Here is a 25820-nt window from a genome sequence, read left to right on the forward strand (position 1 = left end):
TTTTCTGGTTGGTAAGAAGTAACGGGTAGTGTGCCACAGGAATCAGTGCTGGGGCCTCAACTTTTTACAATTTATATAAATGACTTAGATGAAGGGACCAAAGATATGGTTGCTCCATTTGCTGATGAAACAAAGATAGGTAGGGAAGTAAGTTGTGACGAGGTCATAAGGAGGCGACAGACGGATATAGATAGTTTAAATGAGTGGGCATAGACCCGGCAAATGGAGTACAATGTGGAAAAATGTGAAATTGTCCATTTTGGCAGGAAGAATTAAAAAAACAAGCACATTATCTAAATGGTGAGAGGATGCAGAGGGATCTGGGTGTCCTCATGCATGAATCACTAAAGGTTAGTATGCAAGTACAGCAGGAAATTAGGAAAGCTAATAGAATGTTATTGTTTATAATGAGGGGAATTGAATACAAAAGTAGGGAGGTTGTGCGTCAGTTATACAGGGCATTGGTGAGACCTCATCTGGAATACCGTGTACAGTACTGGTCTCCTTATTTAAGGAAGGATGTAAATGCGTTGGAGGCAGTACAGAGAAGGTTTACTAGACTAATACCTGGAATGGGCGGACTGTCTTATGAGGAAAGATTGGACAGCCTATGCTTGTATCTGCTGGAAATTAGAAGAGGAAGAGTCGACTTGATTGAATCATATAAGATCCTGAGGGATCTTGACAGGGTGGATGTGGAAAGGATGTTTAGGATGTTTCCTCTTGTGGGAGAATCTAGAACTAGTGGGTCACTGTTTAAAAATAAGGGGTTGCCCATTTAAGACAGAGATGAGAATTTTTTTCTCTGAGGGTCGTGAATCTTTGGAACTCTCTTCCTCAAAAGGCGGTGGAAGCAGAGTCTTTGAATATTTTTAAGGCAGAGGTAGGTAGATTCTTGATGAGCAAAGGGGTGGAAGATTATCGGGGGTAGGTGGAAATGTGGAGTTGCAGTTTAGCCATGAACATATTGGATGGCGGAGCAGGCTCGAGGGGTCGAGTGGCCTACTCCTGCTCCTAATACACGTTCGTAAACGGTAATGACCGCAAAGCTAGAGTCCAGGACTCTTCAACATAATCCCTAACTATCACAGAAATTTAAAGTTTCCAGCCCTGAGTTTGGGGGAGGGGGTATGGGGTGGTGGGAGTGGAGAGGTTGATGGTTATGGGGTTACGGTTGGGGGTATTCTTTTATCCGTATTGAGTTCAGGATTCTTCGGTCCCAAAGTGAGTGAAATGCTGCCTTGTTAAAGGGGAGTCGCGATCAGCACTTCTCCAGAATTTAACTCTTGTATTTGTGAATAAGTCTGAAGATTTCAGGTACAATATGAACTGAACACCCATAAACAGGTTATTGTTGGGTCAATGCTGACATTTGATGGCACTATTGATGAGTTCATCTATCACTTTGCTGATCATTGTGAGGTGGCTGATAGGGAGATAAGTTTAGACTTTGTGGATAAGATACAGCTGGTCAATGTTTTATATTGTCCAATATGTCAGTGTCAGATGCTTTGGAATTGCTTTGCTCAGACAGCTTGTTATGGTGCTCAGCTCTTCAGCTGCTACTGGTGGAATGTATTCACAACCCAGAGTATTCACTGTGTTCCACTATTTCAGCATCATCTTAATATCAAGTACAGTGAACTGAATTGGAGGGACAGTGACTCTGTAAGTGTAGCAATCTCTTACAATTGCCCCTTTATTTCAGGATAAGCATGTTCATGGATCCACAGAATCAGGGTTAGTTCCTTGGCTTGCAGGAATTGAAGAACTGGGCAGTAAGACGACAGATTATGTGGGAAAGATTATAAACAGCAGGTTTCATGGCGAGCGTTTAAATTGAATTGATGACACAGAAATTATTCAGGCAAGGGAACCGGATTTCCCTTCTGAACAACAAACAGAAAGAACTGGGAGAAATGCAGTCACTGTTACCACGGTTAAAAGATCAGTAATTTCAGTGCTATTTAACATTATTAGGACAGTGTTGTACAGGGCGGGGAATGTAGGGACGATGGATCAAAACAAGAAATGCTGGAAATTCTCAGCAGGTCTGGCAGCATCTGTGGAGAGAGAAGCAGAGTTAACGTTTCAGGGCAGTGACGCTTCTTCAGAACTGGCAAATATTAGAAATGTGAAAGGTTTTAAACAAGTAAAGCGGGGGTGGGGCAAGAGATAACAAAGGATATGTTGATCGGACAAGGTCACGGAATAGCTGACCAGGAGGTCATGGAGCAAAGGCAAACAATATGTTACTGGTGTGTTGAAAGACAAAGCATAAGTACAGATAGGGTGTTAATGGACTGAAAACTGAACAGCCGCAAGAATAAACATGAAAAAAGAACAGTGGGTAAGCAAACTGAACAAACTAAGATAAAATAAAATAAACACACGAAAAAAGAAAAAAATAACTAAAAATAAAAGTAAAATGGGGGACCTGTTATGCTCTGAAATTATTGATCTCAGTGCGCAGACCGGCAGGCTGTAGTGTGCCCTAATCGGTAAATGAGATGCTGTTCCTCAAGCATGCGTTGATGTTCACTGGAACACTGCAGTAATCCCAGAACAGAAATCTGAGCATGAGAGCAGGGGGGAGTGTTGAAATGTTGTCGAGTCCCGTCGGGTTGGGTCGTGTAGTCATGCTGTACGGGCAAATAACATTCGTGCCACACAAGTGCAAGGCAAAGAGCATCTCCAGGAAGAGAGAAACTAACCATCTCCCCTTGACATTTAATGGCATTATCATTGCTGCATCCCCCACCGAGATAAACATACAAAATAAGAGCAGGAGTAGGCCACTCGGCCCCTCAAACCCGCTCTGCCATTCAACAAGATCACGGCTGATCGGACTGTAACCTCAACTCCACATTCCCATCTACCACCAATAATCTTTCACTCCCTTGTTTATCAAAAATCTATGTACCTCTGTCTTAAAAATATTTGGAGACGCTGCTTCCACCGCCTTTTGAGGAAGAGAGTTCCAAAGATTCACGACCCTCTCCTCATCTCTGTCTTAAATGGGTGAGCTCTTATTTCTAAACTTATTTTGGGGCAGCACAGTGGCGCAGTGGTTAGCAGCGCAACCTCACAGCTCCAGCGACCCGGGTTCAATTCTGGGTACTGCCTGTGTGGAGTTTGCAAGTTCTCCCTGTGTCTGCGTGGGTTTCCTCCGGGTGCTCCGGTTTCCTCCCACATGCCAAAGACTTGCAGGCCATTATAAAATTGCCCCTAGTATAGGTCGGTGGTAGGAGAATGGTGGGGATGTGGTAGGGAATATGGGATTAATGTAGGATTAGTAGAAATGGGTGGTTGTTGGTCAGTACAGACTCGGTGGGCCGAAGGGCCTGTTTCAGTGCTGTATCTCTTAAAAAAAAACAAGGGGTCACAGAGCTGAAACGTTAACTCTGATTTTCTCTTCAGAAATGCTGCCTGACCTGCTGAGCATTTCCAGCATTTTCTGATTTATTTCAAATTTCCAGCATCTGCACTATTTTGCTTTTGTACTAATCGTTCTGTTTAACTCCATTCATGGTCTCCTTCCTCTTCCAGCTCAGCAAGACGCCCTCTGAGAACACTCCATTTCTCGAATTCTGGTCTCTTGTATATTTCACCCTCTCTTCACTCCAACTATGGTGGTCACACCTTCTGCTGGTCCTGATCTCTGCTCTGCAATTCCCACCTAAACCTCTCCACCTCCCTCTCCTCAATTTGGACACTGCTTAAAAATGACTAACTTGATCAATCTTTTGGCCACCCCTCGTTCTACATCCTTTATTCAGCGCCCATCTTTTGTCTGATTTGGCTTCTGTGAAGCGCTTTGGGATGGTTTCCGATGTTTCAAGTGCTGTGAAAATATAATTTGTTGTTAAGTGTTTATTATCCCAGTGTCGGTGAATGAAACAGTAGGTAACTGAATTTTACAAGGTCTCAAATTTGGTTATAAATTATTGCCGGAAGATAACTTCAGCTATAGTTTGGAGAAATTACTGATGTGACCGAGTCACTTTTAGCTTTCCACAGTGGGTAAAGAAAAGTACGCTGACTGATAGTTTTAATTGAACACATGGGTGAGGGCAGACAAACAGTGAGACACACATATAGTTGGAGAATTATGATTGCATATAATTGTCAATGTGTAATTACACATTATTGGTGTTTTCTGAGATTGGAAAACCCGTTAAGATATTCCACATATCAATGGTCTCACTATCTCACTGTTTAAAAAGGGACGATTACAAACTTAGCGAGACTGTTAATGTTAAAAATATGAGATATAAGCGCCCAAACCAATTTCAAGAATTACAAGACAAAATTTCACATTCTAAGACTTTTTGTATACAACTAAACTAAAAGAAATCCCCATTAACTAAGTAGCTGATACCCCAGATTACAAATCATGATATTTTCATTACTTATTAAAATACTTGAAAACCTCACAACACACTCAGGCAATACACATTCCTCTTTGATGGTGAAATATTTGTTATTAAAAGTCTCAATCTCCTCCCACCTGCAAAGGGTTGTATCTCCCAGACCTCTTCAATATCAGTCTCCTCTTCGAGTACTTCTCCGAGCTGGGCACCTGTGAATAAGATGATTCCTGGTGATCCATCACAAAATCAGTAAAATTTAATGGAAACCTCACATCAACAGTAAATTCTCCTTTTGAAATAAAGATATTACAGAAGTATGATTTTCAGCAGAGATAACGATGTAACAGGGGAGGATGGTCCCAGTGTGATCAAGCAGTGCGTAACCCAGGGAGGCTGGACCCAGTGTGATCAGACAGTGTGTAACCTGGGGAGGCTGGACCCAGTGTGATCAGACAGTGTGTAACCCAGGGAGGCTGGACCCAGTGTGATCAGACAGTGCGTAACCCGGGGAGGATGGACCCAGTGTGATCAGACAGTGTGTAACCTGGGGAGGATGGACCCAGTGTGATCAGACAGTGTGTACCCTGGGGAGGATGGACCCAGTATGATCAGACAGTGTGTAACCCGGGGAGGATGGACCCAGTATGATCAGACAGTGTGTAACCTGGGGAGGATGGACCCAGTATGATCAGACAGTGCGTACCCCGGGGAGGATGGACCCAGTGTGATCAGACAGTGCGTAACCCGGGGAGGATGAACCCAGTGTGATCAGACAGTGTGTAACCTGGGGAGGATGGACCCAGTGTGATCAGACAGTGTGTAACCTGGGGAGGATGGACCCAGTATGATCAGACAGTGCGGAACCCGGGGAGGATGGACCCAGTGTGATCAGACAGTGCGTAACCCGGGGAGGATGGACCCAGTGTGATCAGACAGTGCGTAACCCGGGGAGGATGGACCCAGTGTGATCAGACAGTGTGTAACCCGGGGAGGATGGACCCAGTATGATCAGACAGTGTGTAACCTGGGGAGGATGGACCCAGTATGATCAGACAGTGTGTAACCCGGGGAGGATGGACCCAGTGTGATCAGGCAGTGCGTGTCCTGGGGAGGATGGACCCAGTGATTAAAAAAAAAAAATCTTTCACCTAACTCCATAGAGCTGCCTTTGCCCGATATCCCTTTAAATGAGATTAGAGAACAAATATGCATTAATTTGAGGTGTAAGTCTATCATTTGGCCCAGCATCAATTGCTGTTTGCAGCAGAGTGTTCCAAATTTCTGCCACCCTTCACATGTCGAAGTGTTACCACACACCTCATTCTCTAATTTGTAGACTCTATCCCCTCATCCTAAATTCCCCAACCAACAGAAATGGCTTCTTTCTATTTACCATAACCATTCCCATAATATGTTGAAAATTTCACTCAAATCACCTTCTTAATTCCAGGGGATGCAACCCAAACCTCTGGAATCTCTCTTTGAAATTTAACCCTTGAAGTTCCAGTATCACTCTAGTAAATCTGTGCTGCACTCTCTCCAAGGCCAATATATCCTTTCTAAGATGCCCAGAACTAACTACAGTACTCCAGGTTAATGTGTGTCTGGAGAAATGGTGCAGGAGAGAGTTTCAGATTCTGGGGCAATGGGATAAGGTCTGGGGCAGGATAGACCTGGAGAAGATGGAGAGGATACACCTGAACACAGCTGGGATCAGTGTCCTCACTGTATAGTTAACTGGTACTTTGGGAGATGGTTTAAGTTAATTGGGCAGTGGGGTGAGCACCAGAATAAAATGTCGTGAGGGGAAACTAGATGCACAGAGGACTGGGAGAAGCAAATGGAACTAGTGTAAATAATAGTGCAATAATACAAGGGAATGGACAGCAGCCAAATGTGAAGCAGTCTAAGATGTGTTTGGAGTGCAGATACCTGAATACATGTGGCATGGTAAATAAGGTCGGTGAGATACATGAGATACATGGAAGAATGATACAATGGCAGTAGCAGAGATACTCCAAGAAGGAGCAAATTGGGAACTTAATATTCCTGATTACAAGGTATTAGGGAACGTTAAGAAGGGATGTGTTTGCTGTATCGATCAAAAAACTATTGTAGCTCTGGAGAGGGTTGATGTTGTTGAATGGAGAAGGACAAGAATGTATTCGATGACAATTAAACAACAATAGAGGAGCTATTGCATTACTGAGTAATATAGACCACCAAATAATGGAAAAGTGGTTGAGGAGAAAATTGCAGGCAATTTATAGGAAGATGTAAGAACTGCAGTGTAGTGATGAAGGGAAATTTCAATCATCCTAATATAGACTGGGATAATAACAGTGTAACATGCAAAGAGTGGGAGAAATTCCTAAAATGTATACAAGAGAACTTCCTTTATCAGTGTTTCCAGCCCAACAAGGAAGGAAGTTTTGCTGAATCTAGTTCTATGAAGATAAGAACATAAGAAATAGGAACAGGAGGCCCCTTGAGTCTGCTCCAGTATTCAGTACGATCATGGCTGATCTTCTGCCTCAACTCCACTTTCCCGCCCACTCCCCATATCTCTCGATTCCCTGAGAGATCAAAAATCTATCTATCTCGGATTTAAATATTCTTAATGAGGGAACATCCACAACTGTCTGGGGTAGAGAATTCTCAAGATTCCCTCTGGGGAATAAAGTGGAGAAATGTAGCATGTTTTAGTGGGAGAGCATTTGTGGAACTGTGATGATAATCTCATCCAGCTTCGAATAATAATAGTAATGGGAAAGGACAAGGTACAATCAAACATAAAAATACTTCAGTACAGGAGGACTCACTTTACTGAGTTGAAAAGGGATCTGGCTCAGATGGATTGGAATCAAAAATTGTTCAGCAAAACAATAATGAAAAATGGGAGGACGTCAAATAGGAGATGCTTCATCCAGAGTAGACACATTCCTATTGGAGCACGGGAAGAAGGAAGGAACGGCATTCACACCTGGAGCAGCCTGGGTAATAAACGATATACAGGTCAAAATGAGATGGAAAAATACAGTACATGGGAATTGTAAAGTTCATACTACAGTAGAGAACAAAACTGAATATAACAAATGCAGAGGAGATCTTAAAGGGAATATGAAGGGCCAAGAGAGCATATGAGAATAGATTAGTGGGAAACATAAAAGGGAATCCAGAATTGTTTTATAAATACATAATAATGATAGGGTAGTCAGAGGAATAGTGGACCTGATTAGGGACCAAAAAATGAGAATTTGTGGAGGCAGAGGGCATGGCTGAGGTACTAAATGAGTAATTTACATGTGCTTTCACTAGGGAAGAGGAGGCTGTCAATGCAGCATGAAAGGAGGAGGCAGGAGTGATATTGAGTAGAATAAAAATAGACAAAGAGAATGTCCTTAAAAGGTTGGCAGTCCTTTAAAGTAGAAAAGTCATCAGGTCTGATTGGGATGTATCCTGAATTACTGAGGGAAGGAAGGGTGGAAATTGAGGAGACTGTGACCACAATCTTCTAATCCTCCTCGGATGATGGGTGGTGCCAGCGGACTGGAGGATTGCAAATGTTACATCCCTGTTCAAAAAAGGGAAGAGGGATACACCTGCCAACAACAGGCCAACCAGCCGAATGTCAATGATGGGAAATCTTTTGGAAACAATAATCCGAATAAAAATTAATTGGCGCTTGTAAACTTATGGGCCAATAAAGGAAAGTCAGTCCGGATCTGTTAAAGGCAAATTAAGTTTGCCTAAAGTCATCAACTTCTTCAATGAAGTCATGGAGTGGGTTAATGAGGGTAGTGTGTTGATTTTGTACACATGGACTTCCAAATGCTGCTTGACAAAGTACCATATAATAGACTTGTTAGCAAAATGAAAGGCCATAGGATACAAAATTGTCGAAGGGACGGAAAGCGGGGAACGGTGGTGAGATGATGTTTTTCAGACTGGAGAAAAAAATATAATGGTGCTCCCAGGGGTTGGTATCAGGACCACTGCACTATTGTGTGTATATTAATGACCTGAACTTGGGTATACAGGACACAAAACCCAGTAAACAGTTCGGGGAATAGCAGATGAAATTTAGCAGAAAAGTGTGCATGGTAAATTTTGGCAGGAAGAATAAGGAGAGGCAATATGTATGTAGTGAGGTACAATTTTAAACAAGTGCAGCAACAGAGACATGTTGGTGTACCTGAAGGGCTGGAGGCAGATCACGTTGAGAAGGATGTTTAAAAATCATATTTGTGATCCTTGGCTTTCTTCATAGAGGATTAGATTAAAATAAAACAAGGACTTTATGCTAAACCTTTACAAAACACTGGTTAGTACTCAGCTGGAATATTGTGTGCAATTCTGGCACCACAATATAAGAAGGATATCAAGGCCTTGCAGAGGATGTGGAAGAGACTTACTAGAATAGGAGAAAGGATGAGGGACTTCATACTCTGCTGTAACCTGGAATACAATGTTTTGCAGATAACATATCAACTGAAATGGAGAATTTATCAAGTAATCAACGTCAGATTCAACACCCTGCTACAAGGGAAGGTGATCAGGACACAGGAACCAGTACCAGTGGACAAAGTCAGATTCAACACCCTGCTACAAGGGAAGGTGATCAGGACACAGGAACCAGTACCAGGGAAGCGACTCATTCTCCCAGAGATGTAATACTTGAGAATAATACAAGTATTGAACGAAATACAGGTTAGTAGAATTAAACTCATTACAGTTGTTCCAAGAATATCTGATACCTCAACTACTACAGCAAAACTCTCCATTCCTTTACTGACCAACAAAAAATATGTAATAGACATGGAACATGGAACAGTAGTTCACAGCTGTAATTGGTGCATATTCTGGATTCTCTTTGCTGCACCTGTCTTTTATTATTTCATTTTGTTAAGGAAGAAGTGCTAATGAGGTAGTAATTGCTTTTAACGTGCAAAATAGGCACTGCCCCGATCCTCCCGCGCTCGCACCCCGATCCGCCCCCGCTCGCACCCCGATCCTCCCGCGCTCGCACCCCGATCCGCCCGCGCTCGCACCCCGATCCTCCCTAGCTCGCCCCCGCTCGCACACCGATCCTCCCGCGCTCGCACCCCGATCCGAGTTCCAGGATTTTGACACAGCGACAGTGAAGGAACGGCGATATAGTTCTAAGTCAGGATGGCGTGTGGCTTGGAGGGGAACTTGCCGGTGGTGGTATTCCCATGTGTCCCATGTCCCTGTTCATCTTGGTGGTAGAGGTTGTGGTTTTCGAAGGTGCTGTTGAAGGTGGCTTTGTAAGTTACTGTAGTGCATCTTTTAGATGGTACACACTGCTGCCACTGTACACTGGTGGAGGGAGTGAATGTTTAAACTGGTGGATGGGGTGTTGATCTAGCTGACTGCTTTGTCTTAGATGGTATCGAGCTTCTTGAGTGTTGTTAGAGCTGCACTCATCCTGGCAAGTGGAGAGTATTCCATCAGATTCCTGATTGTAGACAGTGAACAGGCTTTGGGGTGTCAGGAGGTGGGTTACTCACTGCAGAATTCCCAGCCTCCGACCTGCTCTTGTAGCTACAGTATTTATAGAGCTGCTTCTGTTCAATTTCTGGTCAGTGGTAACTCCCAGGATGTTGATGGTGGTGGGGTGGGTGTGGGGATGGGGTGCTCAGTGATGGTAATGCCGTTGAACATCAATGGATGGTGGTTAGATTCTCTCTTGTTGGAGATGGCCATTGCCTGGTGCTTGCCTGGTGTGAATGTTACTTGCCATTTTTAGCCTAAGCCTGAATGTTGTCCAGGTCTCGCCTGCAGGCACGGACTGCTTCAATATCTGAGGAGTTGTGAATGGTACTGAAAACAGTGCAATCATCAGCGAACATCCCCACTCCTGACCTTATAATGGAGGAAGGGTCATTGATGAGGAGTTGAAGATGGTTGGGCCTGGGACACTTCCCTGAGGAAGTCCTGCAGCCTATGGTGCAACCTAACAGTGCGTGAACATTTATGTAATAGTGATAATATGATTGAGTTTAATTCGTGTTTTGAAAGGGAGAAACGCGAAGCAGCTGCTAAGATTCCAGATTTAGGTCAGGCTGACTTCAATATGATGAGACAAAGACTGTCAACAGTAAACTAGGCAAAGCTGTTAATGGGTAAAATGATAGCGAATCAGTGGGAGGTGTTAAAAGAAGAATTTGTGATGCAGAACCAGTTTATATCCCTAAGACTGCAATCGATCAAATGCTGCCTTGATGTCAAGGCCAGTCACACTCTCATCTCACCTCTGGAGTTCAGCTCATCTGTCCATGTTTGGATCACGGCTGTGATGAGGTCAGGAGCCGAGCGGCTCTGGTGGAACCCAAACTGAACATCAGAACTGTCAATGATACCTTCAATAACTTTGCTGATGATTGGGAGCAGACTGATGGGGCAATAATTGACTGGATTATATTTGTCCTGCTTTTGTCACAGGACATACTTGGGCAATTTTCCACTTTGTCGGGTAGGTGCCAGTGTTGTAGCTGTACTGGAACAGTTTGTCTAAGTTAGTCCTGGAGGACAGGTCTTCAGTACTACTGTCAGCATATTGTCAGGGCCCATAGCCTTTGCTGTATCCAGTGCCTTTGGACGTTTCTTGCTGTCACTTGGACTGACTCTAATTGCAGATATCCTAACTATAATCTTCCAAAGTTCTCTCGAGTCGGGAACCATTCTTTTAGATTTGAATATGGTGCTGCTATTTAAGAAAGGTGAGAGAGTGAAACCAGGGAATTAGAGACCAGTTAGCCTAACATCTGTTATCAGGAAATTACTAAAGTCTGTCATAAAGATAGAGTGACTGAACACCTTGGAAAATTTTCAGCTGATCAGATAGAGCCTTCAGAGATCTGTAAAGGGTAAGGTGTCATGCTTTCGAGAATTGTGACAATGAAAAATTACAGACTGCAGCAGAAGAGTTATAAAAATTGACTTTGCCTTTCAAGAAAATGGATAATCCTGCAAATGATGGCCACACATGCATTCGGATAGTGGCACATTGTCTGTTTAGAACAAAGAATATCTTCAAAGCTAAGAGCTGTCAATTGTTCCCATCCTGCACCCATCCTGAAACATTCCTGAGTTGAATGGAATAAAAACAATAAAGGCCTGAAATACTCGGCAGGTCTGGCAGCATCTGTGGAGAGAGAAGTAGAGTTAATGTTTCAGGTCAGTGACCATCAGAAATGTCAAAGGCTGGAAATGTAATAGGTTTTAAGCAAATAATGCGGGGTTGGGCAAGAGATAAGCAAAGAGAAGTCCCCCTCTGAACTTTCTGCACTCCGTTCTCTCAGGTCTAACCCCGACAGTGCCATCAAACCTGCAGACAAGGGTGGTGCTGTTATTGACTGGTGTACCAACCTCTACCTTGCAGAGGCTTAGCACCAACTCTCAGACACTTCTTCCTACTTCCCCCTGGACCATGACCCCACCACTGAACATCAAGCTACTGTCTACAGGACTGTCACTGACCTCATCTCCTCTGCAGATCTTCCCTTTACAGGTTCTAACCTCATAGTCCTGCAACCCTGGACAGCCCGCTTCTACCTCCTTCCCAAAATCCACAAACAGGACTGTCCTGGCAGACTCATTGTTTCAGCCTGTTCCTGCCCCACTGAACTTATTTCTTCCTATCTTGACAATAACTTTTCACCCCTGGTCCAGTCTCTTCCCACCTGTGGTTGTGCAGTGATAATGTCACTAGACTAGTAATTCAGAACCCAGTTCTGGGGATATGGGTTTGGATCCCACCACCACAGATGGTGAACTTTGAATTCAATTAATAAATCTGGAATTAAAAGCTGGTCTAATGATGACCAGGAAATCACTGGCGACTGCTGTAAAAATCCATTTGGGTCACTAATGTCCTTCAGGGTAAGAAATCTTTTCCTGGTCTGGCCTACATGTGACTCCAAACCCACAGCAATGTGGTTGACGTTTAAAAATGCCTTCTGAAATGGCCAAGCAATCTGATCAGTCCAAGGGCAGTTAGGGATGGACAACAAATGCTGGCCTTGCCAGCGACACCCACATCCCACAAGCAGATAAAAAAAATCCGTGACTCTTCTGACACCCTACGTCATTTTGACAATTTCCAGTTTCCTAGCCCTAACCGCCTCCTCTTCAGTATGGACGTCTAATCTTTCTACACCCCAATTCCCCACCAGGATGGTTTGAGGGCTCTCTGCTTCTTCCTTGAACAGAGGCCCAACCAGTCCCCATCCACCATCACCACTCCTCCACCTGGCTGAACTTGTTCTCACATTGAACAACTTTTCCTTCAACTCCACTCACTTCCTTCAAGTAAAAGGTGTTGCTATCGGTACCCGCACGGGTCCTAGTTATGCCTGTCTTTTTGTGGGATATGTCGAACATTCCTTGTTCCAGTCCCACTCAGGCCCCCTCCCCCAACTCTTTTTCTGGTAAATTGATGACTGTGTTGGTGCCGTTTCATACTCCCGCCCTGAACTGGAAATCTTTCTCAACATTGCTTCTAATTTCCACTGTTCTCTCACCTTTACATGGTCCATCTCTGACACTTCTTCCTTTCCTCAACTTCTCTATCTCCATCTCTGGGGATAGGCTGTCTACTAATATTCATAAGCCCACTGACTCCCACGACTACCTTGACTACAATTCTTCACACCCTGCCTCCTGCAAGGACTCCATTCTATTCTCCCAGTTTCTCTGTCTCCGATGCATCTGCTCTGCTGATGCAACCTTCCACGACAGTGCGTCTGATATATCTTCCTTTTTCCTCAACCGAGGATTCCCCCCCACTGTGGTTGACAGGGCCCTCAACCGTGTCCAGCCCGTTTTCCGCACTTCTACCCTCACCCCGAAGAACGGCGACAGGGTTCCCCTTGTCCTCACTTTCCACCCACAAGCCTCCACATCCAAAGGATCATCCCCCGCCATTTCCATCACATCCAGCGTGATGCCACTACTAAATGCATCTTCCCCTCCCTTCCCCTGTCAGCATTACGAAGGGATCGTTAGCTCCGCGACACCCTGGTCCACTCTTCCATTACTCCCGACACCTCGTCCCCTTCCCACGACACCTTCCCATGCAAATCACAGGAGGTGTATTACCTGCCCATTTACCTCCTCTCTCCTCACTATCCATGGCCCCAAACACACCTTTCAGGTGAAGCAGCGATTTACTTGTACTTCTTTCAATGTAGTATACTGTATTCGCTGCTCACAATGTGGTCTCCTCTACACTGGGGAGACCAAACGCAGACTGGGTGACCGCTTTGCGGAACACCTCCGCTCAGTTCGAAAGCAGGACCCCGAGCTTCCGTTTGCTTGCCATTTCAACACACCCCCCTGCTCTCATGCCCACATCTCTGTCCTGGGATTGCTGCAGTGTTCCAGTGAACATCAACACAAGCTCGAGGAACAGCATCTCATTCCCCGATTAGGCATGCTGCATCCTGCCGGATTGAACATTGCATTCAATAATTTCAGAGCATGAAGGGTTAGTTATTTTTTCTTTTTTACTTTTTATTTGCTTGTTTTATTTTGTTTCATCATTCATTTTTTTTAACCATGTGCCTACCCACTGCTTTTTTCATGTTTGTGCTTTGGGCCAGGCTGTTCTATTGTTCTGTCAATTAACACCCTCTGTGCTTTGTCTTTTACCACAACATTAACGTACCATTTGTCTTTGCCCCATGATCTTCTGGTCAGATATTCTCTGTGACCTTGTCTTATCAACACTTTCTCTTTGGTTATCTCTTGCCCCACCCCCACTTTATTTGTTTGGTAATGCTCACAGGAGGTTTCAGCTGTTTGATATCAGAGGAAATGTAACAGTCTGGATAGAATACCGACAATGTGTTTAGTTTTCTCCATTTGTGTTCACAGATCCGAACTCCACAATCACTGATTTCCTGACAAAGTGCGACGATTACCAGCTGTTCAAGTTGATGAAATTCTACCGGGACAGACTAGAACAGGCGATTGAAGAAGGAGTGGAGGGACTCAGTCTCATATTAAAAGAGGAGGACCATTTCACTGGACAAGAGCATCAAGTAAGTGGGAGGGATACAGAATGAGGTTAATTTGTTCCAATGTCACAGAGCTGATAGAATATAGTCACATGGGAGCATAGGAAATGCTGGGTAAAAAATGACCAAGGTCTGACTCGCCTTCTAACATTTGGGCAGTCACATACTGCACTGATAATGGAGTTGTTAATTGTTAACTGATCTCTATCAGCTAGTCTACAACAGACCCAGGTATGTGGAAAAGCCCAGAGGTGGAGAGCTTTGGGAACCAGAGGTCTAAAGTCACCTGTTCCTTCCAAGCATGTTACACTCACCACGTTTGGGTCCAGTGACATAGTGATCATGTTACTGGATTGTTATACCAGAGATCTGGACCAATAATCCAGACACCTGAGATCAAATCTCACTGTGGCAGTTTGTGAGTTTGAATTCATTAAATAATATTGGATATTTGTCAAAACCCAGCTGGTTCAGTAACATCCTTTCGGGAAGAAAACCTGCCGTCTTTATCCAGCCTGGCCTACCTGTGACTCCAGACACAGTGGTGTGGTTGACTCTTAACTGCCCTTTGAAATGGCCCAGAAAGCCACTCAAACTGCTACAAAAAAGTATAATAGTAAAACCAGGTGGACCGACCAGAATCATATTCAGTCACACAGCCCGCTGACCCTCCAAATTCCTCAGTAACATCTGCAGACTTGGAAAAATATTGAAAGAAATTATCCCACAGCTCAGTTAAGCAACAGCCTGACCTAGGTATGATTCTGTCAACCATCAATCAACATCCCAGACTCCTCCATCACTATTCCTAGGTATGTCGTTTCCCACCAGACAGAACGATGGGAGATGCTGGTCCAGTGATATACAGTAGACAAGGTTGGCCACGAGAGACCTCAACATTGACTCTGAATCCCGTGAAATCTCATGACCTGAGGTCAGACATGGACGAGGAAACCACTTTCTGATTATTGTCCACCCTCAGTTGAGGAATCTGTATTCCTTCATGTCACGTGGAACAAGAATTTACTCTGGAGGGGGTGAGGGTGGAGAATCTGTAATGTCCATCAAGAGTGGCTCAGTAGAATCACTCCTGACCGAGCTGGCCAATCCTGAAGGCCATATCTGGCAGACTGGGCATGCAGAGGATGGCGAAAGAACCAACACAAGGGAAAAAATCTACTTGTCCTCACCCATCTACCTGTCGCAGATGTATCTGTCCATGACCGTATTGGTAGGAGTGATCACCACACAGTCCCTGTGGAGACTAAGTCACGTTTGGGAACTGACGACTCCTCGATCATGTTGTGTGCACTACCACCATTCTAAATGTGATGATACAGAATAGATCTATCATCCAAAACTGAGCATCCATGAGGTGCTGGGAGCCACGAGCAGCAGCAGAATGATATTTCACTAGATTCTGTGACCTCATGGCCTGTCGTATCCCTCACTCTACCATTATCATCAAGCCAGGGGACCAACTCTGGTTCAATGAGGAGAGTAGGAGAGCATGTCAGGAGCAGCACCAGGCAAACTGAAATTGAGGTGCCAACATAGTGAAGCTACATCACAGGACTACATGCTGAACAGCAGAAGTGGCATGCTGTAAACAGACAAGCGATCCCACAACCAACAAATCATAAAACTTCATAGTCCTGCCACACCCAGTCATATAGTGCTGGACAATTAAACAACTAACTGAAGAGGACGTTCCACAGACATCTGCATCGTCCATAATGGCGGAGCCCAGAGTGCAGAAAACAAAGCTGAAGCATTCGCAGCCATCTTCAGCCAGAAGTTTCAAGTAGATGATCCATCTTGACCTCCTCCTGAGGTCCACACCTTCACAGATGCCAGTCTTCAGCCAGTTTTATTTACCCTACGTGATAAAAGAAATGGCTGAGTGCACTGGACACAGCAACTTCTATGGGCCCTGGCGATATCACATCTGCAGTGATGAAGTAACCACATCTCTAGGAAGCAGTTCCAACACTGGCAACTGCCTGACAAATTGGAAGAATTGCCCAGGTCAGTCCTGCTCCACAAAAAGCAGGACAAATCCAATCCAGTCAATTACTGCCCCACAGGGTACTCGCAATCATCAGCAAAGTGATGGCAGGTGTTGTCAACAGTTCTCTCAAGAGGCACTTACCAATAATCTGCTCATCGCTGCTCAGTTTGGGTTCCACCACAGACACCCGGCTCCAGACCTCATTACGGCCTTGGTCCAACCCTGGATAAAAGAACCAAATTCTGGAGGAAAGGAGAGAGTGTTGGCCCTTGACATCAAGACAATATTTGACCGAGTGTGGCATTAAGGAGCTCGAGCAAAACTGAAGTCAATGGGAATCGAGGAAAACTCTCCACTGACTGGAGTCACATCTTTCACAAAGGAAGATGATCATGATTCTTGGAGGCCAATTATCTCAGCCCCAGGACATCGCTACAGGTGTTCCTCAGGGCAGTGTCCTCGGCACAAACATCTTCAGTTGCTTCAGCGATGACCTTCCCTCCATCATAAGGTCAGAAATGTGGATGATGATTGCACAGTGTTCAGTTCCATTTGCAACTCCTCAGATATATGAAGCAGTCTGTGCCCACATAGGGAAAGACCTGGACAACATTTGGGCTTGGGCTTATAAATGACAAGTAACATTCGTGCCATACAAGTACCAAGGTACAAATCAGGAGTGTGATGGAATACTCTCCACTTATCTGGATGAGTGCGGCTCCAGCAACACTCAAGAAACTCGGCACCAAAACAGCCTGCTTGATTGGCACCCCATCCACCACCTTAAATATTCGCTCTCTCCACCATCGACGCACAGTGACAGCAGTATGCACCATCGACAAGATGCACTGCAGTAACTCATCAAGGCTCCTTCGACAGCACCTTTCAAACCCATGACCTCTACCACCTAGAAGTTCAAGGGAAGCAGGTGCATGGGAACATCACCACCTCCAAATTCCCCTCCAAGTCACACACCATCCTGACTTGGAAATATATTGTCATTCCTTCATTGTCACTGGGTCAGAATCCTGGAACTCTAACAGCAGTGTGGGTGTACCATCACCACATGGACTGCAGCGGTTCAGGAAGGCAGCTCACCCCCACCTTCTCATGGGTAATAAATGCTGGCCATGCCAGAGGCATCCACATCCCATGAATGAATAAATAAAAACTGTCATATCTTAAATTACACTAATAGTGCATCTCAAAATGTTATTTTCTGAAATATATCTGTCTAATTCACATTTGAATGAATCAATACTAACTCCAACTTCCCGAGGAAGTGTGTCCTAGAGATTAACTGTTCACTCACTGAAATATTGTTACGAGAGATTCGTTGTGAATTTACCCTCCTTGATGCTCAGGCTGTGTCCTCTGTTTCTACTGCACTGGACAAAGTGAAACAGCAATCATATCACCTCTCAACATTCTCTTTTCCAGTGAGGACATTCCCAGATTACACAATAGTTCCTCAATTCCAACCACTCCCTTCTCTCAGTTATTCTAGTTCCTCTTTTCAGTAGCAACATTAACGTTTATGTACTGAGTCAATCAGAATTATACACAGTCATCTAAGTGCAGTCACATGAATGATTTTAGGAAGTGACTGGATTATCTCATTCTTTCAGCTCAATCTTGCACTGTTAATACACCCCAACATGTAATTTGCTTCCACGCTGCCACTGAGAATTGTTGCAATGTTAGATCTTCAAATTGAAGATTGTTAAAGGATAGAAACCGGGAAATAGGAGAGAAAGGATAAAATGGCAAATACCATGAATCTGAAACAATGTTCTGAAGAGGTGAAAATATTAGTGGATCCATCAGTATCTGTACAAAGAACAGGGTAGTGGTTCGAGTGTATCTGGAGTCTGGACTGAAAACAAAGGGAAAGAGTTTTAGTAGGACTGGACAAAAGGAGAGAACAGAGACAATAGACAGGATTTGGAGGGAAGACTTGGAGCAAGACATTTACAATTACCACGGACTTCAACATTTTTAACCATGGACCACTGGTGTCCGTGTGCAGACACATTGTCAACTCCTGCTGGCCACTGCCTGAGGCTAAGACAGACTGTCTGTGATTTCAGCATCCACCCTCGAGCTGAACTCCCTATCCGCCATTCTCTCCAGCACGATGATCCCCTACTTCCATCTATGTAACACTGCCAGTCTCTCTCCCTACTTCAGCCCATCTCCTGCTGAGCCCTCGTCCATGCCTCCAGACACGACTATTCCAATGTTCTCCTGTCCGGCCTCCCACTTTACACACTCTGTAATCTTCAGCTACTCAGAGTCTGCTGCCTGTACCCTGTCCCCTCCAGGTCCCATTTCTGATATCACATGTGTGCTCACATACCTAGAATGGCTTCCAACCCTCAGGCCTTCAATTTAAAATTCCTATCCTTCTATTTAAATAACTTGATGGTCCTGAGGCTTCCGATCACTGTAACCTCCTTCAGTTCTCGTACCACTGGAATTTTCCATTGCTCTGACCCTGTCCTCTTGTGCAGCCCTTCCTTCACATCACCACTGGTGGTCAAACTTTCAGTTATCTTGGGCCCCACGCTCTGAAATTCAGTCCTGAAACCGATCCCCATCCCATTCCTTCTTAAAACTTACCTTTTCTTTAGGTTTTGGTCACCTGTGCCAATTTATCCTGCTCTGTCTCGGGCCCACTGTCTGATTCAGCCTCTGTGGTTGTTTCTTAGGTTGGTTCTCGACATTAAAAGTCCTATATTAAATGTAAGTTGTTGATAGAAGTCCTGACTATCCATTGCTGGATATGTTCTCCCGGTTACTAAGGTTTCATACTGGCAGTGGGTGTACAAAACATTGAGTATCTGACATCTCAATTACTGAGGGGAATATATATGGAGTGATTGGATTTTCAGTATTGTTATTATTGGTCGATTCTCCTGACTGATAAATCAACAGGGGTTGTTTCGATTGGTTGGTGATAATTTCTCAGACAATTTTCTTGCTGCTTCCCTCAGTTCAGAATCGTCCTTCCCTGTCACCTGAGTTCTGATTCGCTGCTGATTTATTTCTGAATAAATCACAAAGTGTGACAGCAGGAAATAAGTGTGAGAAACAAGTGGATCATATTGTCAATCAGTATCTGATGTCATGTTGGATACTGAAGGACAGAGAAAACTAATCCCATTAAAATACTGCAGATTCTCAGTGATTCCTCACTCTCCTAGAACAATACTTCTGATTTTGAATTTAGTTTTATCACATTTATTTGCCATTAATGTCTGAATCAAGATGTTTACAGAATATTCAGCCCATGTTCAGAATGGATCAGTACCCGGCCCAGTGACTGCTTTCTGTGCTCAAAACTGAGAATTCAGATATTCATTATTATTCTTTACAGAAAATCACTGAGCTCGTGGAGAAGGGAAACCGGGCGGACAGTTCCAAACTTCTCCTAAATCTGGTGATGGAGAAAGACTCTCGGGTCCAAAGGCTAATGTGGAAATCCTTTGTGAAAATGTGCCACAGGTTACCAAAGTTGTACAAAATGCTGAAAGAAATACAGGAACTCGGTACGGTAAAATCACACACTGAATTCAACTTCAGATTCAAACACTGAAGAATTTACTATAATATTACACAAATCTGATTTCATGAAAATTAATTGATTTTAACAGGTTGTGATTCATTTGATTTTATGGACATCGCACGTGGTTTATCTGAAATACCCAGTGACCTGAAAGGTAAGTGATGACATGGAGATTTCAAACTGTTTATTTCACTTCCGAGAATCAGAATGATTGACTGTAGCCGTTTGTTTAAGAGATTGACAGAATCTGGGAATCAGAAAATCAAAGGCTGGAGAAACAAGATTGAACATCGTTTGGATTTGTTGTCAATTCTCAATTATTCGGCATAGATTCAAGTTACAATTCATATGATTTCTGTCATATCCTGTAAATATGTGAACATTGTATTTCACTTAATCCAGCTGCTGATCATTATTATTTCTGAAATCTTACACACATCTGGCAGGATCCTGATAAGCTGTGAATCTTAATACAAACCTCCTGTGTGCTGCACGGATGCTCTGGGCTCACAGTAAAGAGCAGTGCCTTGACCCAGATGTTAAGGGTTCCCTGCACCCCGAGCAATATGTCCCACCAAAATGATGAGCAGGAAGAGACCAGATGGTCCATCAAACCCACCCCATTCCACGAAGGCTCGAGCATTATAGCTAAACACTTCATCCCTCCCTTACCCCTTACCCCCACAAGACACCACCCCACAGTCAAGCAAAAAACATGGAAACAACGAGAGTCAATATGGGAAAATGTGCTTGGTAATATTCCTCTCTGACTGCCCCCCCCCCCCCCCACCGCCCCCGCACCCATCCCCGTGCAATCCAGGAGATCACACGGACCACATTTTATCTATAAAGACACTTACCTTCTACATGATGAGATCTCTGTCCCAGTCAGGAACCGGTCCAGCTCCCTCTTGAAGGTAAACAGAGAGTCAGCAGCCAGCAGCACATTCCAGAGGATCACAATTCTCTGGGAAAGAAGAACCATCGAACATCCAGTTTATTCCTACAATTACATAGTTTAAATGTGTGTTTGCTGGTCCTCCCAATCTGATAAACTAGAATAATCTATCAACAGAGACTCTATCCAGCCATTCAGTTATTTAATAGACCTCTATCAGGTTGCCTGTAAGTCTGTGCTGCTCTAAAATAAATAGACCAAGGTCCTTGACCTTGTCTCAGTAGCTCAGGTTCCCTAAGATAGGAATCATTCCTGAAGATTTCCTCTGTACCTTTTCCAATGGCACTATATCATCCACCATGTGGGGGAACCAAGACTGGGCACAGTATCCAGATGTGGTCTGACCAGTGACCTGTACAGTGTCAAAGTGGAACCTTGTCTTTTATACTGAGTGGTTCGATCAATATAACCCAGTACTTTGGTAACTTTAGCAATGATTTTTTTACATTGGTCATTAACCTTCAGTGATCTGTGTACAATAACACCAAGATCTTTTTTCCCTCTCACACTCTCTCACTATTGATGCCTCTGAATGATTCCTGTGTTCTCTGATTGCCCGATCAATATGTGTGGCACTACATTTAACTAAATTAAATGCCATTTCCCATGTTTGCTTCACTCTCCTGGCACATCTACAATGTTTTTGGATTTGATTGCCCTCCTCAACCGTTTTAACCGTTGCACATATGTTAGTGTCATTTGCAAACCTACTTCCCATCCTCCCAACGCCACTGTCCAGGTCACTAATACAGACTGTGAAGAGTAGCAGGTCTAGGACCAGTCACTTGTAACTTGTCTTCAAGCTGAACCACATCTGTTAATTATAACATTTTGGCTGCAGGATTGAAGACAATTCCCAATCCAGAGTTTCAAATTTCTACTGATACATCAAAATTCCATCTTCTGAAGTAACCTAGTGTGAGAAACCTTATCAAAGACTTTCTGAAAGTCCAAGAAGACAATGTGCACAGGATTTCCCTCATCCACCATCCCAATGACTTTCTCAAAAAAAAACTCTGAAAAATTTGTTGGTCAGAAGCTATTTTCTCAGAAGCTCAGTTATGAATTTCTGTTGGTCCTTCCCTTTCCCTGTAAACATAAAAGACATTTCTTCTGATCCCATTAGCATCTTCCCAATAAGGGATGTCAGCATGATAGGCCTGTAGTTCCCTGGCTCTGATTTGTCTCCTTTTAAACTGTAGGGAAAGAGGTGGAGAAATGTGAAATATTGAAACGTTATCATTTCACAGCAAAGAATGAGACATCAGAGTGTGTTTGATCCAAACTGAGAATATATGTTAATGTTCACACAATAGAACATTAATCTGTGGAGAAATGTGAGGAAAATACAATGTTCAGAGTGACTGGAAAGTTAGTTATTGGCCAACTTCCTAATGACAGTGAAAGAGAGAATCTCATTCTACTCAAAGAATAATCCTTTAACTCTGGAGTTGTTTTTGAACCCAATGTAATGACTAACAGAAACATATTTTTAATTTCCCAAACCTGCATTATAGGAATTCAAGACCAAAACAAAGCAATGCAGTATAATTATTGGTAGAACAGTTCAGATGAACTGTGAATGTTTTCTGCTCTAACATTACACTGAGAGGTGGGCAGTTGTTCAATTTCTAATTCTAATCAGTAACATGACCGGACTGTTATAAAACCACAATCAATGAATGTATGTGTAAAACTGCTGAATAATTGTTAGCTTCCAGTTGCCTGTAATTTTAATTAGGAGCATAGGAACAAAGGAGCAGGAGTAGGTCATTCTGCCCATTGAGCCTGCTCCACTATTCAGTTAGATCATGGCCGATCATTTACTTCAATGCCACTACCCTACGTTATCTCCATATCTCTTGATGTTATTAGCATCCAGATAGCTATCAATTTCTGTCTTGAACATGCTCAATGATTGAACTTTCACAGCCCTCTGGAGTAGAGAATTCCAAAGATTCCCTACCCTCTGCGTGAAGAAATTCCTCCTCATCTCAGTCTTAAATGGCCTATCCCTTATTCTGAGACCAGGTCCCCCGGTTCTAGACTCACAAGCCAGGAGACATATCCTAGCTACATCCACCCTGTCACACCCTGTAAGAATTTTGTATGTTTCAATGAGATCACCTCTCATTTTTTTGAAAATCTGGAGAATACAAACCCAGTTTCCTCAATCTCTTCTCATAAGACAGTGTCCCAGGGACAAGTCTGGTGAATCTGCATTGTACTCCCTCTATGGCAAGTTTATCCTTCCTTAAATGAGGATACAAAAACTGTACACAATATTCCAGGGTTGGTCTCACCAAGGCCCTATACAATTGCAGCAAGACATTTTTACTCTTGTATTCTCATCCTCTTACAATGAAGGCCAACATACCTTTTATCTTCCTAATTGCTTGCTGCACCTGCACGCTCGCTTTTAATGACTCATGAACAAGGACACCAGGTCCTTTTCGACATGAACATTTCCCAACCTCTCACCATTTAAGAAATACTCTGTTGTACTGTTTTTTCTACGAAAGTGGATAACTTCATACCTATTCACATTGTAGTCACCAAGGTGGGAGTAATGCACTGCTAATTCAGTCCCACTACTTCGCAGGTCACAACATACCAGTAAAGTATCCCTCCTACTGAAAATTAGCCAAATTAAACACTTTATTTATCCCCCAGAATAAAGCACACCAAACCAGGTTTCTTTAAACAACAACAAAATTAACTATTTACTATTAAACTAAATCTTAAACAGTAATGGGTTAAATCTGTATATAGAAAAAGATTTCATAGCTTCTTATTCTTCCTAGCCCTCATGCACACACACATGCATTCAAAAATCGGTTAACTGGGGGAAAAAGCTTTTTTGTGTTCAACTATTTCTTAGCAATAATGAGATAGTTGGTGGTCATGGGCTGGTAGGATATTTCTAGATCGGAGAGGGATCCCAGAGTCGAATAGTCAGATGCTACTCGAAGTCTCTCCTGGCGGGTTTGATGAACAGTCTGTGATGGGTAGGCGTTCAAGGTAATTCATCTGCAGCAGGCGTCAAACGGGTCTTTCAGCAAAGGATGCAGCAACAGCTCTATCTAAATTTTAAAGTAACAGTCCAGCAATAGAAGCTTTCTCGAAATTTCAAAATCTCCCAAAACACAAACGACAGGAATCACTCTTGAGGCAGAGATTTTCCAGAGAATGGCGACAATAGCAATTTGCTACCTTTAACAATGCAGGGCTTCCTCTGAGCAAAGGAGCCTTTCTCCATAGAGAGCAGCAACTCCTCTTTCTCTGGATCTTTTCCTCTCCAGGGCTGTTTTTCTCTCTCCAGGTAGAACACAGCCACAACTCAGATGTAGGATTCCCTTTCTTAAGAGAGACAAGTCTTCTTTTCAGGAAGAGATCTTTTCCTGGTCTGCAAAAAGAAAAACGAATGAAAAAAAACAACTGCCTGCCTGTTTGTTCTGCCTCCTGCCTGCCCAGCACTTGTCTTTCACAAAGCAAAATTGAAACTGAACTCTTAACAGTAAGTCAGGTGACCTGTCATTTCCCTTGCTGTTGTTTGGAAACAGGTTGCCTTGCAATCTATACCCACCCAGTTCAGCATTCAGTGTTCTCAGAGAGAAATCCCCTTTTCTCCTAGTCTTTCAAAACACAAAACTCCAAGTTTTCTTCTGAAAAATAAAACACTTGGAACACCTCCGCCCTTGGTGAAATGAAACGCCAACTGTATAAACACATTTTCGCATTCATACCCATCATTCATTCTACTGGTAGTTAACACGATTTTTCTTTGTAGCATTGTTGCTCCTGGAACTGAAATAAGGTTAAATTTGTGACAAAGCATTGGCGATAACATTGTTTTTTTTCCCGAAATGTGTCCAATCTTCAAATGATAAGGCTGTAACAATAATCTTTATCTTTATATTCTAGCATTTTGGTTTAAACATTTTTTTTTTACAAAGATTGTTTCCATCAGCCAATTGCAACCTTCCAAACATAGTCTCCTGGTTTTTTCATGTGTTGTTTCCAAGTATTCCTAAAGACCAGCACCTCAGCAAGATGACCTTCATCGTTAGGAACAATGGCCACTACTGGGTTCACTCGTCTCTGAATTTTTTTTTTGAGTCATTAATCTGTGTGGTAATACTTGACACTGGAAAACCCCGTCCATTGTAACAAAAACAGTTTCTTTCTGAGCTTGGGGTGTCAAAGGAATTTGCCAGGATCTCTCGAACCAAATTTACCTCTCAGCCCACTCTGTAAATATTCTTCCAAGCGTGAAATTGAGCAAGTCTGCCTTCATTACTGCATTGACTTTTCTGTAGCCTGAGCAAAGTTGGGTTGACCTGTCAGGTTTAAACACTAATAACTATTGGTGAACTCCAGCTGCTTTGACTCCATTCAGTTACGTTGTTTTCCAGCATGGATTTCTGCTTTTACTTGAGCCTGGACTTAAGCAAAAAGGTTGGTGTTTTATAGGATAAAATAAAAGCAAAATACTGCAGATGCTAGAAATCTGAAATAAAAGCAAGAAATGCTGGAAATACTCAGCAGGTCTGGCAGCATCTGTGGAGAGAGAAGCAGAGTTCATGTTTCAGGTCAGTGACCTATCCTCAGAACTAGCAAAGGTAAGAAACAGGTTTTAAGCAAATAAAGCAGGGGTGGGGCAAGAGATAACAAGTTTTATAGGAATGGATTCCACTATATCCACATCATGTATGGCTAAGGTTGTACATCCTGGCTTATCCCGACGGACTCTTAAACGCTGTGAAAAGTCTTGTTAGGTCTTCACGTTGTTCTGTCTGTAAGTACAAAAGCATGTTGTCCAATTTTCCTTGCCATTCTGTATTAGCTAACTTGACAGTAGGAGGTT

The 25820-nt window shown here is 43.4% G+C and overlaps 1 protein-coding gene across 1 annotated transcript in view; it reads left to right on the plus strand.

Annotated features, from left to right (window-relative positions):
* The first annotated feature begins 8997 nt into the window (after positions 1–8997).
* The window catches only part of LOC137385168 (NACHT, LRR and PYD domains-containing protein 12-like), a 56561-nt gene continuing 39738 nt past the window's right edge, over positions 8998–25820 (plus strand). Inside the window, exons 1-4 of the mRNA XM_068060136.1 lie at positions 8998–9083; positions 14274–14440; positions 19807–19978; positions 20084–20149. Of these exons, the coding sequence (XP_067916237.1) occupies positions 14336–14440; positions 19807–19978; positions 20084–20149 (343 nt within the window). The 5' untranslated portion in view covers positions 8998–9083; positions 14274–14335. The remainder of the gene's footprint in view (positions 9084–14273; positions 14441–19806; positions 19979–20083; positions 20150–25820) is intronic.

Source organism: Heterodontus francisci, chromosome 28 (assembly GCF_036365525.1).
Source record: "Heterodontus francisci isolate sHetFra1 chromosome 28, sHetFra1.hap1, whole genome shotgun sequence".
Lineage (NCBI taxonomy): Eukaryota > Metazoa > Chordata > Chondrichthyes > Heterodontiformes > Heterodontidae > Heterodontus > Heterodontus francisci.